The 16,083-nt window shown below is 37.6% G+C and overlaps 1 protein-coding gene across 15 annotated transcripts in view; it reads right to left on the bottom strand.

Annotated features, from left to right (window-relative positions):
* Positions 1-5,453: 5,453 nt before the first annotated feature.
* LOC148853344 (uncharacterized) overlaps positions 5,454-16,083 on the bottom strand; it is a 122,565-nt gene continuing 111,935 nt past the window's right edge. For 7 of the 15 annotated variants that reach the window (XR_016112760.1, XR_016112765.1, XR_016112755.1 and 4 more), the window contains 4 exons: positions 10,080-10,142; positions 9,900-9,989; positions 6,929-7,152; positions 5,454-5,892 (listed from right to left, as the gene is read on the bottom strand). Coding sequence is in view for 4 of the 15 variants with exons in the window: in XM_088983663.1 (XP_088839789.1) it covers positions 7,042-7,152; positions 9,900-9,989; positions 10,080-10,142 (264 nt within the window). In the remaining 11 variants the exon portion in view is untranslated. Of the gene's footprint in view, positions 5,893-6,879; positions 7,153-9,666; positions 9,793-9,899; positions 9,990-10,079; positions 10,143-16,083 lie in introns of those variants that run through there. The other 8 variants (XM_088983663.1, XM_088983664.1, XR_016112764.1 and 5 more) reach the window with 6 other exon arrangements.

The following is a 16,083-nucleotide window of genomic DNA, read 5'->3' as shown; positions in this document are numbered from 1 at the left end:
AGACATGAGGAAGAGACATGGTACCCTCAAGAAGGAGATTGCGAATGAAGTGACAATCAACTTCTATGTGTTTAGTGTACTCATGGAAGACGGGGCTGGATGCAATTTTGATTGCACTAATGTTGTCTACATAAATAGGAACAGGTAATGGTGGCTCATTTAATATTTCAAATAGAAGAGTACGGAGCCATATGATCTCACTACACACGGAAGACATAGCCCTGTATTTAGCTTTAGTGGAAGATTTGGACACAGTAGTTTGTTTCTTACACTTCCATGAGATAAGGGAGTTGCCTAGGAAGACACGCTAGCTAGTTGTGGACCATTGGGTGTCAGGTCATCTAGCCCAATCAGCATCCGCATAGGCCATAAGATGAATGGGAGATGATGAGGAGAAGAATATCACATGTGACAGTGTGCCTCGTACATATCTTATAATCCGATGAACTGCAGATAAATGTGGTTGTCTCGGAGAAGACACAAACTGACTTACTATCTGAACTGCATAAGATATGTCTGGCCGAGTCATGGTGAGATAAATTAAACTACCCACTAGCTGACGATAAAGGGTAGGACCTTCAAGAGGAGACCCATCTTCTTTGCTGAGTTTTAGGTTTAGTTCTAGTGGAGTGTCCACAATCTTAGAATCACTAAGATTTTCTAGTTTAGAGGAGATCAGTCGCTTACTTCTGTTGATTAACAAGCCTTGAGAATTTCTGCTCACTTCAAGGCCCAAGAAATATGTCAACGGCCCCAAGTCCTTTATCTTGAAGGATTCATTGAATAATTGTTGTAGCCTAGAAATTCCTTATATGTCATCCCCTATAATGAGTATATCATTAACATAAAGGAGCAATATCGTTACTCCTTGCTTTCGCCTTAGGGTGAACAATGAGTAATGAGAAAAACTCTGAATAAAGCCAACATCAGTGATGACAGATCCAAACTTCTCAAACCAGGCCCTAGGAGCTTTGCTTCAGGCCATAAAGTGACTTCTCTAGACGACAAATAAGTTGCGGATTTGTACAATATCCCGAAGGAGGCTTCATGTAAACAGTCTATTTCAATTCCCCGTGGAGAAAAGCATTCTTGACATCCATCTGATGATTTGTCTACTATTTGACTACAGACACAACCATAAAAATTCGTACAATGGTCATCTTAGCTACAAGAGCAGATGTCTCCTCATAGTTTATCCCATATTCCTATTTGTAACCCTATGCAACAAGCCTAGCTTTTTATCTGTTTGGGCATCCTTTAGATTTTAGTTTCATAGAATATACCCATTGACTTCCTATGAGAGATGTTTCAGGTGGAGCTTTGACCAAATCCCAGGTGTTATTTTCTAGAAGAGCTGGAATCTCAGAATCCATTGCATCTTTCCAGTATAATTCTGTTACAGCCTATTAATAAGATCTAGGAATGTCTGTGGTAGATAAAATGGCAAAAAATGAGCTATGGTCTGGTGAATAACCATAACGTTTAGGTGGATGAGAAATTCTAGAGGAACAGCGTAAAGTAGGAGCAATAGGTTCAGAGGGAAGGTATTGAACACTTACTGAGGCAACTAGAGTGTCCGAATCAACAACTGGAGGCAGAGCATGGGGGATGGAGACTGAAGAAGGTTGTTGCTTCCTGAAGTAGGTCTGAAGTTGTTGCGGAAGTGACAATGGAGTATTCGAGGTACCTGTAGAATCAAAACTATGCAGCAAGGAAACGAAAGGAGTTGGGAACTTCACAATATGTTCAAAAAATGACACTTTTAAGAAAAACTATATTATGAGAAATTCGAAGACGACAAACCAAAGGGTCATAGCAAAGATACCCTTTATGTTTAGAGCTATACCCCATAAAGGTGTACAAAGCTACTTGTATAATTAACTTTGTGCGTTCATGGGGTGGAATGTAGACAAAACAAGCACATCCGAATACTCTGAGCATGGATAGGTTTGGGGATTTGTGGAAGAGGGATTGAAAATGAGAGGAGTTATTCAAAACTAATGATGGAAGACAATTTATGAGATACAAAGTAGTGCTGATTGTCTCCACCCAAAACCAAGAGGGTACGTGGGACCTGTGGAAGAGTTCTGGCTACACTCAAGATATGCCCATCTTTTCTTTCTGCAACCTCATTTTGTTTTAAGTAGTTTGAAAATTCCCATCAATATACTCTCCCCTTGAATCCGATTGTAGCACACAAATTCGGACATCAAACTGAGTAGCAACATAGGTGTGAAAGTGCTGAAATATGGAGTACACTTCAGATTCATTTTGAAGAAAATAGGCCCAAGTGAAACGAGTGCAGTCATCAATAAATGCTACAAAATATTTAAAACCCATCCGTGAGACAACTGGAGATGACCAAACATCAATATGTATTAAATAAAAATGGACTGTTGCATGTTCAGAATGAGAAGGAAAAGACAAAATATAACTCTTAAATAAGCCACAAGTGATGCAATCTTTATTCACATTTTTAAGAGAAACATTAGAAACGGGTAAACTACCAAAGAAAAACAACTAATCAAGTTTCTTATAAAAAGAATGGCCCAATCATTTATGCCACAACTGCCAATCTTTATTACAATTAACAGATTCAAAACTATAAGTAGTAGAAATCAAATATGAAGTAGAAGCGGACACAGTTTTATTCTTCTCAAATTCTAGAGCAAAGAGTCTTTCTAGTCTATGCCCCTTCCCCTTCACCTCCCAGTTTGCTGGTCTTTTATCAAACAACCATCAAAAGTAAATGAGACATTGTTACCTTCCTCTACAAGTTGGCCAACAGAAATTAAATTGGTGGTAAACTTAGGTACAAATAAGGTTTTGGACAAATGAAATGGAGATGACTTAAAAGTAGATAAACATAAATCATTACATCCAACTATATCTAATTTCTCACCATTAGCAGTAACAATGTGTTTATTGGGGAGATGGGGTTTAGGACATTGACTAAGAGTGGCCCCTATCATATGGTTAGAGGCTCCCGAGTCAATGTATCATAGATGGTTCAGTGAGGGACAATAGGTAAGAGACTTACCAAATAGGTCCATAGAAGAGAAAGCCGAAAAGATAACAAAGGACATGAGTTGTCGAATTCGTTATTCAGACATGCTACCTGAGGTGTCATTTTGTCCAGTCACAGAAGTAATGGAGGATGCTGCATCTAATCCATCTACACCCGTTTGATAAGCCTTGTAGCTTCCTTTCTTCTGATTTGATCCATTGCTTTTCTGAGGCCGAGTGGGGCATTCAGTGATAATATGACCAACCTGCTTATAGTAGATGCATGTATTCTTTTTCTTGTAGTGAGAAACAACATGCTCAAACTCCTTACATTCATAGCACCGTATTTTAAAAAAAGTCCTTCCCTTTCGGTTTTGTTTCTAGAAAGATAATATCAATGTTAGACTCATTCCTTTCATCCAGAGTAGTCTGTGTGGCAAATCTGGTTTTGGCCCTCAAAATTTCTCCAAGAATAGTATCCAAGTCAGGAATTGTTCATTGGCTCAAGATATTAGATTTAACAACTTCGGATTCAAGTATGAAATGCATTAGGAAATGCATAATCTTTCTTCTATCAAAATGTTCCTTCATATATTTCACACAACATTCTAAAGGATCATTCCCGATGTGAACAAGCTCATATTCAGTCCAAAGGCTAATAAACCCAGCATAGTACTCTTGGACATTTCTTTCTCCTTGATAATAGGAGAAGATGTCAACCTCTATCTGGTACTGTTTTGATGTGTTTGATTGCTGATATACTCTCTCGAGGTACTCATACATTTCACAAGCAATCCTGTATCCTCTCATAGGAATTGCAATGTCAATTTCAACGAATCCTCAGATCTATGATGCAATTTTTGCATTATCAATTCTTCACTTATTAAGACCCTTGATGTCTGAATCATCAGGTTTAACTACTGATCCATACAAATATCCCTAGAGACCTTTCGCCTCCACATGAAATTGGAAATTGAATTCCCAGAGTGCATAGTTCGTACCATTAAACCTGATGGGGAGAATTTTCATTCTTTCTGATGCCATTGAATCACAAGAGCAAGAAAAATCACAGATAGAAGTATTCAAAACAATAGAATAATGAAGTACCTTTCAGTCAATGTCTAGAAAAGGAAACTGTAAGGGTCTGCCGAACTCTGAAGTGGCTCAAAACCCTTCTAGACCAAATCCGATTCAAACCAAGCCAATTGGAAACAAAAGATCTGCCTTGGGTGACACTAGATCTAAAGTTTCAACCTGATCCGATGCTTCTAGAGGGAGATCCAATCCAAAAGAAGAATATGGTGGCGCAACAGTCCAAGAATAGTCTATCGAGTTCTGATTGAATGCAGCTTCAAAAATCGGATTCAAGAACACTCAAGAGCCTCCCAAATACTATTGGGGAGTACTCTAGATAACAGATAAGAAAGAGGTGAGGAAGTAGTCACTTGCAGATCAGATCGTGACCTTCTATGGTACCATGTCAGAGTCGGATCGAAAAATTGAGGAAGAGAAAGAGAGAGAGACAACACAGTCGAATGGTGGGTGTGACACATTTTATCAATCGACACCCTAAAAGAAATGTTTATATTAAGTTGTAAAAGGATGAATCCACCCTTAATGTACAAGAGAGATATATACAAAAATAGCCCTACAGCTAGATTTCACTCTCTACAAGGGCAACTATTTTATGAGTTATGAGATTTGAGAAAGGAGAGGAGATGCTGTCGGCTGAGAAAGAAAGGAAAAAGGAAAAAAGAAAAGAAGAGAAAAAAGGAAGGAGGGAAGGAGGAGGGAAGAAGAAGGAAGAGGAGGGTTATTCGACGCTCACCGACGACGATAATAGCAACAACGACAATGATGGCGAGGCGGCGGCAATATACACAGATCTGAGTTCTCAGATCTCTTCTTCTTCTACTTCTCTCTCTCTTCTTCTTCCTCAAATCTGAGACACGAACTCAGATCTGAGACAACTGAGACATGGACTCAAATATGAGTTTGTATGCTTTCTGACAAAGAAGAGAGTTCCTGGGTTAGAATCGCTGTCTGGGTCAAACGAGTCGATGGTTCGACTATCTGGGTCAACAGTTTTCTGACCAAGTCAACGGTTTTTGACCCATGAATGAGTTAGGGGTGAAACAGAACCGGTTGCTTGGACGGCTTCTGGGCCGAACGGTCCGGCCGTCTGGGTGAATGACGATTCAAAAAATTGTATAAAATAGTTGCCCTAATATGCAAACCATCCAAACCGTTCGGCCCAGACAATCAAACCGTTGACCTAGAAATCGATAGCTAGAACGGTTCCGCTTCTGGGTCGGTTTTTAAAACCTTGTGTTAGGCGATATATCTATGAGGCAAGGTACCAATTACATGGTAACCTATTAAAAAAATATGATAAACTTGTAACCTTGAGGCCAAAACAAGGATCCAACCATGGTGCATTTCAAATATTTTTACACAATCAAAATTTCAATTGATTATAAAGACATTACATGAACAATTTATTTTTCATTCGTTCATGTTACACAAGGTGCACTTACCATAGATTTTTCCCCAAAACAAATATATGAAAAAAAAGGACTTTTGACTTTTAATTTTTCCCCGGTGTGTACTTGTACGTCTATTCTATCCTACTATATTTGGCCCTTCCATCTGAATCTTGTTTTACCATTCATCTCTATCAAGAGCCTTACTTGAGTAGATTCCCATGTGAGAACTCTTCCAATTCGGGGTGAAACTTGGGTGGGTCCAACCCGAGCCCAACCCAACCTGAGTTTTTGCACAGGTTGGTCCCTAAATTTTCGGGCTGTGGGCTGGGCTTGGGACAGAAAACTCGGGCTTCACCTAAACTTGGGTTGAGGCCTCAAGTAGCCCGAGCCCAATCCAATCCTGCTCAAAAACAGTACATACATAAGTGTATTGCATTTGCATAAAATATCTTTTTTATTTCTAATTATGTATACATCTATATATGTATAAAGTATGACTTATGTGCATTGAACATATTTTCAATCAATTCTACTCGTAAATTGGGCCATAAAGCCCAATTAAAGATGACTATGTAAAATATATACATAAATTCTTCCAAACCTGACCAAACCACCCATGCCCAACTAACCCGGCCTGAGCCTGAGCCCAACCCAGGTTGTGTTGGATGTGGGTTGATAAACTTACGCATAACCTTGGGTTGGGTCAGGGCTAAGCCCAAGGTATGCACCTACACAGTTGGGACTGGGTTGACCTTTAATCCAACCCAACCCTCCAGAGTTGCACCCCTACTTCCAAGCCATTGAATAGACAGTTTGAATTTTGGCTAAGATGATATTAGATACTTAAGAAGGAAAAACACATTTATTTCAAGGTTTGCACCATACGGTTGGGACTGGGTTGACCTTTAATCCAACCCAACCCTCCAGAGCTGCACCCCTACTTCCAAGCCATTGAATAGACAGTTTGAATTTTGGATAAGATGATCTTAGATACTTGGGGAGGAAACACACATTTATTTCAAATTATCATGTTATTCCATGTTTTCTTTCTTGAACTAAATAACAAAAATTCAGTTACAGACTTTTTGGCAAATGTAAAATCAGTTATATAGTTGAACTCCAGGTATATTTTCCACCTTGGAATAAAGAATAAGGCAAAGAAAAAGAAAACAAAAAACATCTCTCCTCCATTAAAAAATAATTGCCTCAATAAAAAATAACCAGGAGGCATAGCTTGAAAAGTGCTGCATTGACTGGTTGAAAAAATTATTAAAACCTTAAAATCATTTTCTTGGCATTTTTTTAGTTTGGATTTTGGCCAAAGAGATATCTGTCTTGCGTGACACTCATTTCCATTTGGCCATTAGATTTGCTTTGCGGCTATATATTTTGACTACTAAAGCACTTGTAAAGAGATAAACAGATATAGTACATACCTTCCAATGAAATCACAGGTTTTCTATCTTTTTATTTCCACTGTAGAGCCACAAGGTAAAGAATTCCATTCAAATGATAGATACCATGATTCTCTACACCAAATTCTGCTTAATCAAACTTGAAGAGCAGCCAACAAACCAGGCGGAATGCATTCATCTAATATATCTTTTGGAAGCTCCATATGGTTGCAAAAATACATAAGCCAAAATGCTGATTTCAATATCTGAAAGTTGACAAGAGATGCATTGGAGGTTCAGTTTTGGAACATTCCAGGTCAACCTTATATTGTGATTCAAGATATGCTTATATTTGGGATATGAAATGCATATGGAACAAAAACAAAATCTAGACAATGGAGATGTATCTTCAAAATATTTTCTACCAGTGTTTTAAAAGGTGTGGGAGGCATACGCTTGGATGTGCCCCCAAAATGCCCTGAGGCATATGCCAGAGGCGCTGACACCTCTGAGGTGTATGCCTCATACGTTTTTTTTTATGAGACGTGCTAGAGGCGTATGCTTCATGCGCCTCATGCACACTTCATGTAAAAAGACCAAAAAAAAAAAAAAGGAAAAAAGAAAGAAAAAAAGAGAAAAAAGGAAAGGGAAGATAAAGGGAAAAAAGTGGGCCAGGGGCTAAGCACTTGGACCCCTTGGCCCCCCAGCCCCCCCTTTTAAACTAGTGCTATGCATCTTCATTTTTCTTAATGTAAAAGATTTTTATTAAAATAAAGAAAAATGAGAATTTTCTTCCTCTTCTTCCTCATCATCCCCCCTCCTCTTAAGGAGGCTTACGCCTCCTTGTGTTTGGGACATAGTTTTCAAGGTGCCAAGGTGAGGCTAGGTGACAAGGGGGTGCCTTGTTGCCTAGGTGGACTTTTTTAAGTAAAAATTACATATCCTAGGGTAGTTCCCTAGGTTCCATAACCAACTTTCTTTAATAACTAAGAAAATTATGAACTTCATGTTTAAGTCTAGAAAAATCAACATATTTCTTAAGAAGAAAAAGAAGAAAGGAAAGAAAATTCAAAAAATATAGGGGCTGAACCCCTATTTTTGTTATAAGAAGAAGAAGAAGAAGTTAGCAATGTTTGTGTTGATTAAACCCTAACAAATAAGAAAATAATAAAAAGAAATTAGTTTATAAACACAAATGAATATTTTTCTTTAATAATGTCTATTGATAATTATAATCTAAAAAATAACAATATAATAGTATTTTATTGCACAGTATGCAAAACTGCTTGGTGACTGGGCGAGGCGAGCCTCCAAGGGCGCCTTGTTGCCTAGGCATCGCCTTGACAACCATGGTTCGGGAGGCTTACACCTCTTACATTCTGAACTATGCCTTATGCCTCTCTAAGTAGTGGAACACCTCACTCCACGCCTCCGCATTTTAAAATATTGTTTTCTACATCCCACTAACAGCACATGTATTAAGGGATTTAAAAGTCCAAGTAGCATATTTTTTGACATCAATACCTTCAAATAGAAACTCCTACATAAAGTATGGCTAAGTCCCTTTTCTTGCCACATAAATTTCTCTAACAGCTCAGCCACAGTAAATAACAGACCAAGTCATGGTTCACAATAGCAGCAAGATTTGGTGAAATTTCCTCATTTTGCTAGGTGGTGATACAAAATCATCCAAGAATCTTTTTGGTCCTAATATCTCCAATATGATGTTTTAACAATATTTCAGATTTTATTGATAGACTATATATTTGAGGTATAAAATTTTAGAACATAATTAGAAAATTTCCAAATTTTCATTAAAACCATCATGTTTTCTTTAGCTTTTTCCTAAAAGAACAAATAGGGATTTGGTGATTGAATGATTGACTTGCTATTTTGATATGATTCAATTAATAAGCCACTATAATTCAAAAGAAGAAGATAAAAGACACAACTACCAAAGGGGATTCCAATCTAATTAAAACATATGGTAACAAAAAGAGAAAATCCAAAATGGCATACATAATGAAGGGAAGATCACTAAAAGAGTTGAAGGGAGATAGAGAGAAAGACAACTATTTAAGTCTCTTAATCTTCTCTTATTTGATTTATACATCCGTTTGCAATGGTATTTTGAGACTTAGATGTGCAATTATACTTCAAATGATTCCTTGAAGGTTTAGTTGTAGATCCCACCTGCAATAATCTGAAATAAAGAAAAGAAAAGAACAGAAGAGAAGAAGATGGGAGAGAGAAAAGTAAAGGAGAAATGGAAGGAAGAAGAGACAGTTCCAACCTCTCTTCAGCCCCCAATGATCTCTTTTATTCTTTTGTTGTAAAAAATAAGGACAATTACATGAGCGCCCTTAGTAGGGCGTCCATAACTAAAGACAGCAATAAAAACAATAAAAAAATAAAAAACAGGCCCATAACTAAGGCCCACATACTAAGACAAGTCATAAACATAACTTAAAGAAAAATAAAGAAACTAAGGCCCATTATCTCTACAGGTTTATTAACTAATTCCATGATTTTAGAAAACTTCTCAGATTTTTTTTTTAAAACTTTCCAAATATCTTAGCGAAATTAGCAAAATATCCCCAAATTTCCCCATCTCTGCATGGTGAAAGGTCCATTGAGATCAAAATTGCAAACCACACAAAGGACTAACAGCATGCTTTATCAATGTATTTTTTTTTTGATAAATACATGCTTTATCAATGTATTTTGACAATGCTCCAGAAAAGGGTATCAGGAAGTTTGTCACTTCCCATCTACATAAATAGAATGTTCTCTAATAAATGAAAGTTTGCTTGTTGACAGAGCTCATAAAATTCTGGTATTTTTTTTGAGTATTTTTGCCTGCCAAATTTGGAATATTTTAAAGACCCACTTCAACTTAAGTTGGCCTTCAAAAAAAAAAAAAAAAATCATTAGCACAACAGCAAATTGAAATTTCCTACATATGATGCCATCATAGATTATTTTATGCAGTAATAAAGATAAAGACACATACCTCCTGTGTTGACTCAGTGGATCGTTTCTGAGATTCATTTGTCACCCCAAAAGCATCTTCTGCTGTTATTCGTACATACTGGCCTATGTACTGCATATAATACAAATCTACTTTATTCATTGTTTTCTATTATAGAAAGAAAGGCCAACAACAGTGTTTGCGTAAAGGCAGAATATATACCTGAGCATACTGAATCAAATAACTAGGATGAAACTGCCTAAGGAATGTACCAAGTCCTATAGCCTGAAAAACAGCAGCTAATTTCATATACATGATTGGAAAAAATTCACAGGTCACTTTAGTGTAATTCAGGGAGAAGCATGTAGACATTTGAAAAAACACTAGATACTGGTCCAGCAACATGGGTTGGTTGGACATTATACAATTTGAAGAGCTTAGGTTGAGTCACACCAGTACCCATCTTATAAGGGTTGGTTGGACATAAAGAATGCTTGAAATTGTACTTGAAACAGAAGGGCAGGTATGGAGGGTTGGAAGTGGATATGGAATATATGGGTCCCAACTAAGATCTTTGGGATGTGGAGGATTGTTAAATGCAAAACACAGGTGGACACAAATGTTCAAAAACTTGGGGTTCATATGGCCTCAAAATGCATATGCAGTAAACGTCCTTCGATTGAAAGTATGGATCATCTGTTTATAAATGGTGTGTTGGCCAGTAGAATTTGAGGCTACTTTTGGTAAATATTTTGGATTCCCATGTGCAGAATGAATCCACTGTCCAAGCTGTTAGGAGATGGCAAGAAGCTACTCAATTAAGAAAAATATATTGGAGTTTACCATTGGATTTCTTCCCAACTTTATAATTTGGGAAATATGGAAGGAACGAAATAGAAGGAAAATGGGGGGGGGGGGGGCGAGTTTTCCACATCTACTAAAGGTTATTTATATCATACGCAGACAGGCTATAGATATTGCTTTGTCTCTTGATACATGTGGTGAATTTTCCAACAAAGATAGAGCCCAACTCAATGCATTTGGCCTTAAGTGCAAAAACACATGGATGAAGTTGGTGTACTGGATACCTCCCAACTGAAATGAAATTATGTTGAATGTGGATGGTGCCACTATGGAGAACAGGGACAATAGTGGTGGAGGAGGTTGCTTTAGAGATATAAATCAAAAGGTTCTCTTGTGTTTCTCTTCATATTAGAGCTGTCTTGAATGGGCTAGAATTTGCTATTTCAATGGGATTTAACAATGTGGTTGGTTGTTTGGAAAATGTGGCATGTGATCAACAGACAGGGTGTTCCATGATGTCCATAATCTACCAGTTTGGGTTAGGGATACTCTCAAAGCAGAATGGACCAGTATACCTTATATTAGATGAAAATAATGTTTTCCATTGTTGCACTGGTGTTGATTTAAGGACTATCATAGATTTTATTGTGATGATAGTCCCTTTGTATAACTTTCATAGAAAGGGTAAGGTATTTACATCCCCTTCATAGGCTTTTATTGATATTCATAAATTTATGGTGGGCACCCCTCCACCAGGAGTAAATTTTGGAGTTTAACAAAAGTATATAAATATATTAAGGTTGGCTGCCTTAATTTTCCCCTAGCTTGAACATCTTAATTAAATTTAATAGTTCTTGATGATCAAATAATACAACTTATGTGTCATAGTTGTCGAGGTCATACTTAGGCCACAAGACACCCATGGAGGGTCACCTCACTTAAGTGCCTAGTTATATTGTAAATGGCGCTATGAAATATTTTTATATTCTTTATTTTTTGAGATTATGGTAATAAAATCGACATTATTTTCTTCTTTATAAGGTTCAATCAACACACATGTTGGTATATGCTATCATGAACCCTTGAGGACTTCAAGACCTGGATTTATAAGCATGGAAAAATTTTTTATTTTATCCAAAATCAGGGGCTCATCCCCTATATAGTTTTTTTAATATTTTTCTTTCTTCTTTTTCTTCTCATGAATATGCTGATTTTCTATGTTCTAGTGTGAACTTTAATCTTTTTCTTTTTTCTTTTTTATTTTTTATGACGATTATGGATAATTACCCCTAGGATACATGGTTTTTATTTTAAGAAAAAAAATCCATTACTTAGGCAACACCTAGGTGACTAAGTGGCAAGGTGCTCCCTATTGCCTAACTATGATTTATTGTAAGAAATACCTATTTTTTAAATGAAAGAAAAAACTATGATAGAAAATTGATGAAAAACTAGACGATTAGGTGAGAAGGCTCCCTCCTGTCACCTAGCCTTGCTTTGGTGCCTTGAAAATTATGTTATGTGTTTTTGTGCATGTGAAATTTGAGTAAGAACTGTTGAGCTAGCCAAGCAGCTAGGATACAGGCATATTGAAGTGGAAGGGGACTCAATATGCCTGGGCAGCAAACGGCAGCCATACCCTGTGGACGTTTAAACATGTGATTAGGGAAGTGGAGAAGATTGCAAAGGAGGTTGAGGCTGAATTTAAATGGGTCTGAAGGAGTGCAAATGGGCTAGCTGATTGTCTAGCAAAATGAAGGGCATTGAGACAGCAATTATTTTGGGCCACACTGTAATGAGGGATAGAAAAGAGCGATCAAAGGTATCATCAGTCCCACACCAAGTTGTATAAACTGTTTACAATCTGAAATTTAAATAAAATACATGTTTACTGATCAAAAAGAAAAAATGAGTAAGAACTGTTTCTGCATCTAACTATGATTTATTGTAAGAAAATACCTTTTTTTTTAAAGAAAAAAGGAAAGAACTAGGATAACAAAATTGATAAAAAACTGAACAGTGCCTTGTTGATACTCATACAAAAATGTCCTAAAAGGATTTGAAATTGCAAATTTCTTAACAAGATAAAATTAGTCAAACCAAGTCGGCATATTGTTAAACCTAGCATTCTTATCAAATGTAGTCGTATGAGACTACTAACAGCCCAAGCTGTGGTGTATAATCAACAGGAAATTAAGAGGATGAGATGAGAGAATGAGAGGAGAAAGAGAAAAGAAGAGAAGAAGATTTCGAAGGAAGGATTTCAGAAAAGAAGAGGATGCTTAATCTGCCGCCCCCCTCTTTCTATTTATATTAATTCTGAAGGATAAGACTGCTTACATGGCAAAATTAAAATCCTAATAAAAAACAACAATTAAAGTCCTAATAAAAGACTAACAACTAATTGTGGACTGACACTTAAATAACTAGTTGTGTACGAGTACAATAGAAAGAGGTGGGGACCACATCAGTGGTTTCTACACTCCCCCTCAAGTGGGGAATAAATGTTTGTCATTCCCAACTTGCATAGATCTGCTTCTAACTTCTTCTTTGAAACCGCCTTGGTTAGAAGATTAGCAAGTTGCATGTTGGAGCTAATATATGGAAGACAGACTTCTTGAGATGCAACCCTTTCCCTAATATAATGTCGATCGACTTCAATGTGCTTGGTTCTGTCATGTTGTACCGGGTTATGAGCTATATATTAATAGCAGCCTGATTATCACAGTACAACATTAGAGGTTTCTCATAGGTAATACCCAATTCATCAAACAGTGATTTCAACTGTAGTATTTCAGCCACACCATTTGCCATGGACCGATATTCAGCTTCAGCACTGGAACGAGAAACAACATTTTGTTTCTTACTCCTCCAAGAAACAAGGTTACCTCCTACAAAGGCACAATATCTAGAGGTAGACCTTCTATCATCAACACAACTGGCCCAATCTGCATCTGTGTAAACTTCTATCTTCATGTGATTATTATCCTTAAATAGTACACCTCTGCCTGGACACCTCTTTAAATATGCCAATATCCTCTCAACAACAAGTAGGTGGGTAGTTCTGGGAGAGTGCATATACTGACTAACAACACTGACTGCATAGTTGATAATTGGTCATGTAAAACAAAGATATAGTAGTTTACCAACTAATCTTTGGAACATAACTTTATCTTCAAGAGGCTCTCCACCTTCTGCACTAATCTTGTGATTCTATTCAATAGGTGTATCAGCTGGCTTAACACCCAACTTTTTTGTTTCTTCTAACAAATCAAGGACATACTTCCTTTGAGAAACAAAGATTCCATGCTTGGACCGAGCTACCTCAATACCCAAGAAATATCGTAGCTCTCCTAGGTCCTTTACCTCAAATTCTTGATGGAGAAGTTTCTTAAGAGACTCAATTTCGCTGTTATGACTCCCTGTTACTACAATGTCATCCACATATACAGCAAGTAGAGTCAAGGAAGTATTCACTTTCTTAATAAACAAAGTGTGATCTGATTGAGCCTGCACATAGCCAAACATTTCAAGGGCTTGTCTGAATTTATCAAACCAAGCTTTGGGGGACTGTTTTAGTCCATACAAAGCTTTATTCAACTGACAAACCTTTTTACCTCTCTCTGTACTATAAAAATCAGAAGGTAACTGCATGTACACTTCTTCTTGCAAGTCTCCATTGAGGAAGGCATTTTTAACATCCATTTGGAACAAGGGTCAAGAGTAACTGGCTGCAAGAGATAATAACACTCTAGTAGTGGTCATTTTTTCTACTAGTGCAAAAGTTTCCAAGTAATCGATACCATAAGTCTGAGTAAATCCCTTTGCAACTAACCAGGCCTTATACCTTTCAATGGAACCATCAACATTATGTTTCACAGTAAACACCCATCTACATCCAACTGGTTTCTTCCCTTTGGGTTGATCAACTAGCTCCTATGTATTGTTTCTCAGAAGGGCATCCATTTCTACCTTCATTGCATCTTTCCACTCAAGAATGGTCAGAGCTTCCTGTAATGTTTTGGGAATGGGAATATCAACAATGGATGTAAGAAAGGACTTGTAAGAGGGAGACAGGTGATCATAGGACAAGAATTGTGAGATATAGTGGGTCGTGGATGAGGTGCAATGGTGTTTGCCTTTACGGACTGCAATGGGTAGGTCAAGGTCATTAAATGGAAGTGAGGGCTCAAAAGATGGAGAAGGCTCAACAGTAGAAGGCTCATCTGTAATGGGAGATGGAAGAGATGTAGTACCTGGATCTAGATCTTCAGAAGGAATTGGGGCTGGCCTGGACTGCTGATGACCGAAATCAACTTGCCTCCATCGTCTGTGATAAACTCTCAAATCCCGACATTTTTGACAACCCTCCCCATTACACCCCTCTTCACTCAATGGAACAGGTAAAGGGACTTCTGATGTGTTAACCCCAACCGTACTACTCTCCCCCTGAGAAGAAACCCTAGAGTAATAAGGTACATCCTCAAAGAAAGTAACATCCATGGATACAAATCTTTTTCTTGAAGCAGGTTCGTAGTAGCAGTATCCCTTTTGAGTTGGTGCGTAACCAAGGAAAATACATTTTGAGGCTTTAGGGTCAAATTTGGAACAGTGAGGGCCAAGAGTTTGCACGAAACAGGTACAACCAAAGGTTTTAAGAGGGATAGAAAACAACTCTTTATCAGGATATAAAAGATTGAATGGGGGTTTCATGTCAAGAACCCGTGAAGGAATACGATTGATGAGATACACAGCTGTGAGATGGCATCTCCCCAGAAATGTATAGGCATATTGGAGTTGAATATGATACTTTTAGCTACTTCCAATATGTGCCTATTCCTTCTCTTAGCCACCCCATTCTGCTGAGGGGTATGAGGGCAGCTACTCTGATGGATAATCCCATAGTTAAGAAAATAAGAGGCTAGTGATGTTTTAAAGTATTCTCTCGCATTATTGAATCTAAAAATTTTGATTTTTATCCCAAACTGGGTTAAAATCATCTGATGAAAGGTCTGGGTTAGGGTAGGGACCTCATCTCGAGAACGCATCAAGTAGACCCAAGAAAACCGGGTGTAGTCATCAACAAACAACAAGAAGTATCTGTACCCCCCATAGCAGTGATGTGATATGGTCCCCAAACATCAGTATGCACAATGTCAAAATGAACACTACTACTCTTATTACTTAATGAGTAGGTTGTTCTACAATGCTTTGCAAGCTCACAACTTTCACACTTTAAACTGGGCATCTGGATAGATTCAAATAAACTAGGAAACAAGCTTTTTAAAGACCTAAAGGATAAATGACCCAATCGGTTATGCCAAAGCATGACTGAGAAACAAAAGACCCTCTAACTTCACTATCGTCCCACTGTGAACTTCCTCCAAGCAGATAGATTCCATTTGTCTCACGGCCAGTCCCA

The sequence above is a fragment of the Nelumbo lutea genome, chromosome 4, assembly GCF_056320005.1.
Source record: "Nelumbo lutea isolate HS-2025 chromosome 4, American lotus-T2T, whole genome shotgun sequence".
Classification (NCBI taxonomy): domain Eukaryota; kingdom Viridiplantae; phylum Streptophyta; class Magnoliopsida; order Proteales; family Nelumbonaceae; genus Nelumbo; species Nelumbo lutea.
The sequence above is the reverse complement of the archived record's forward strand: the minus strand, read 5'-3'. Positions and strand labels throughout refer to the sequence as shown.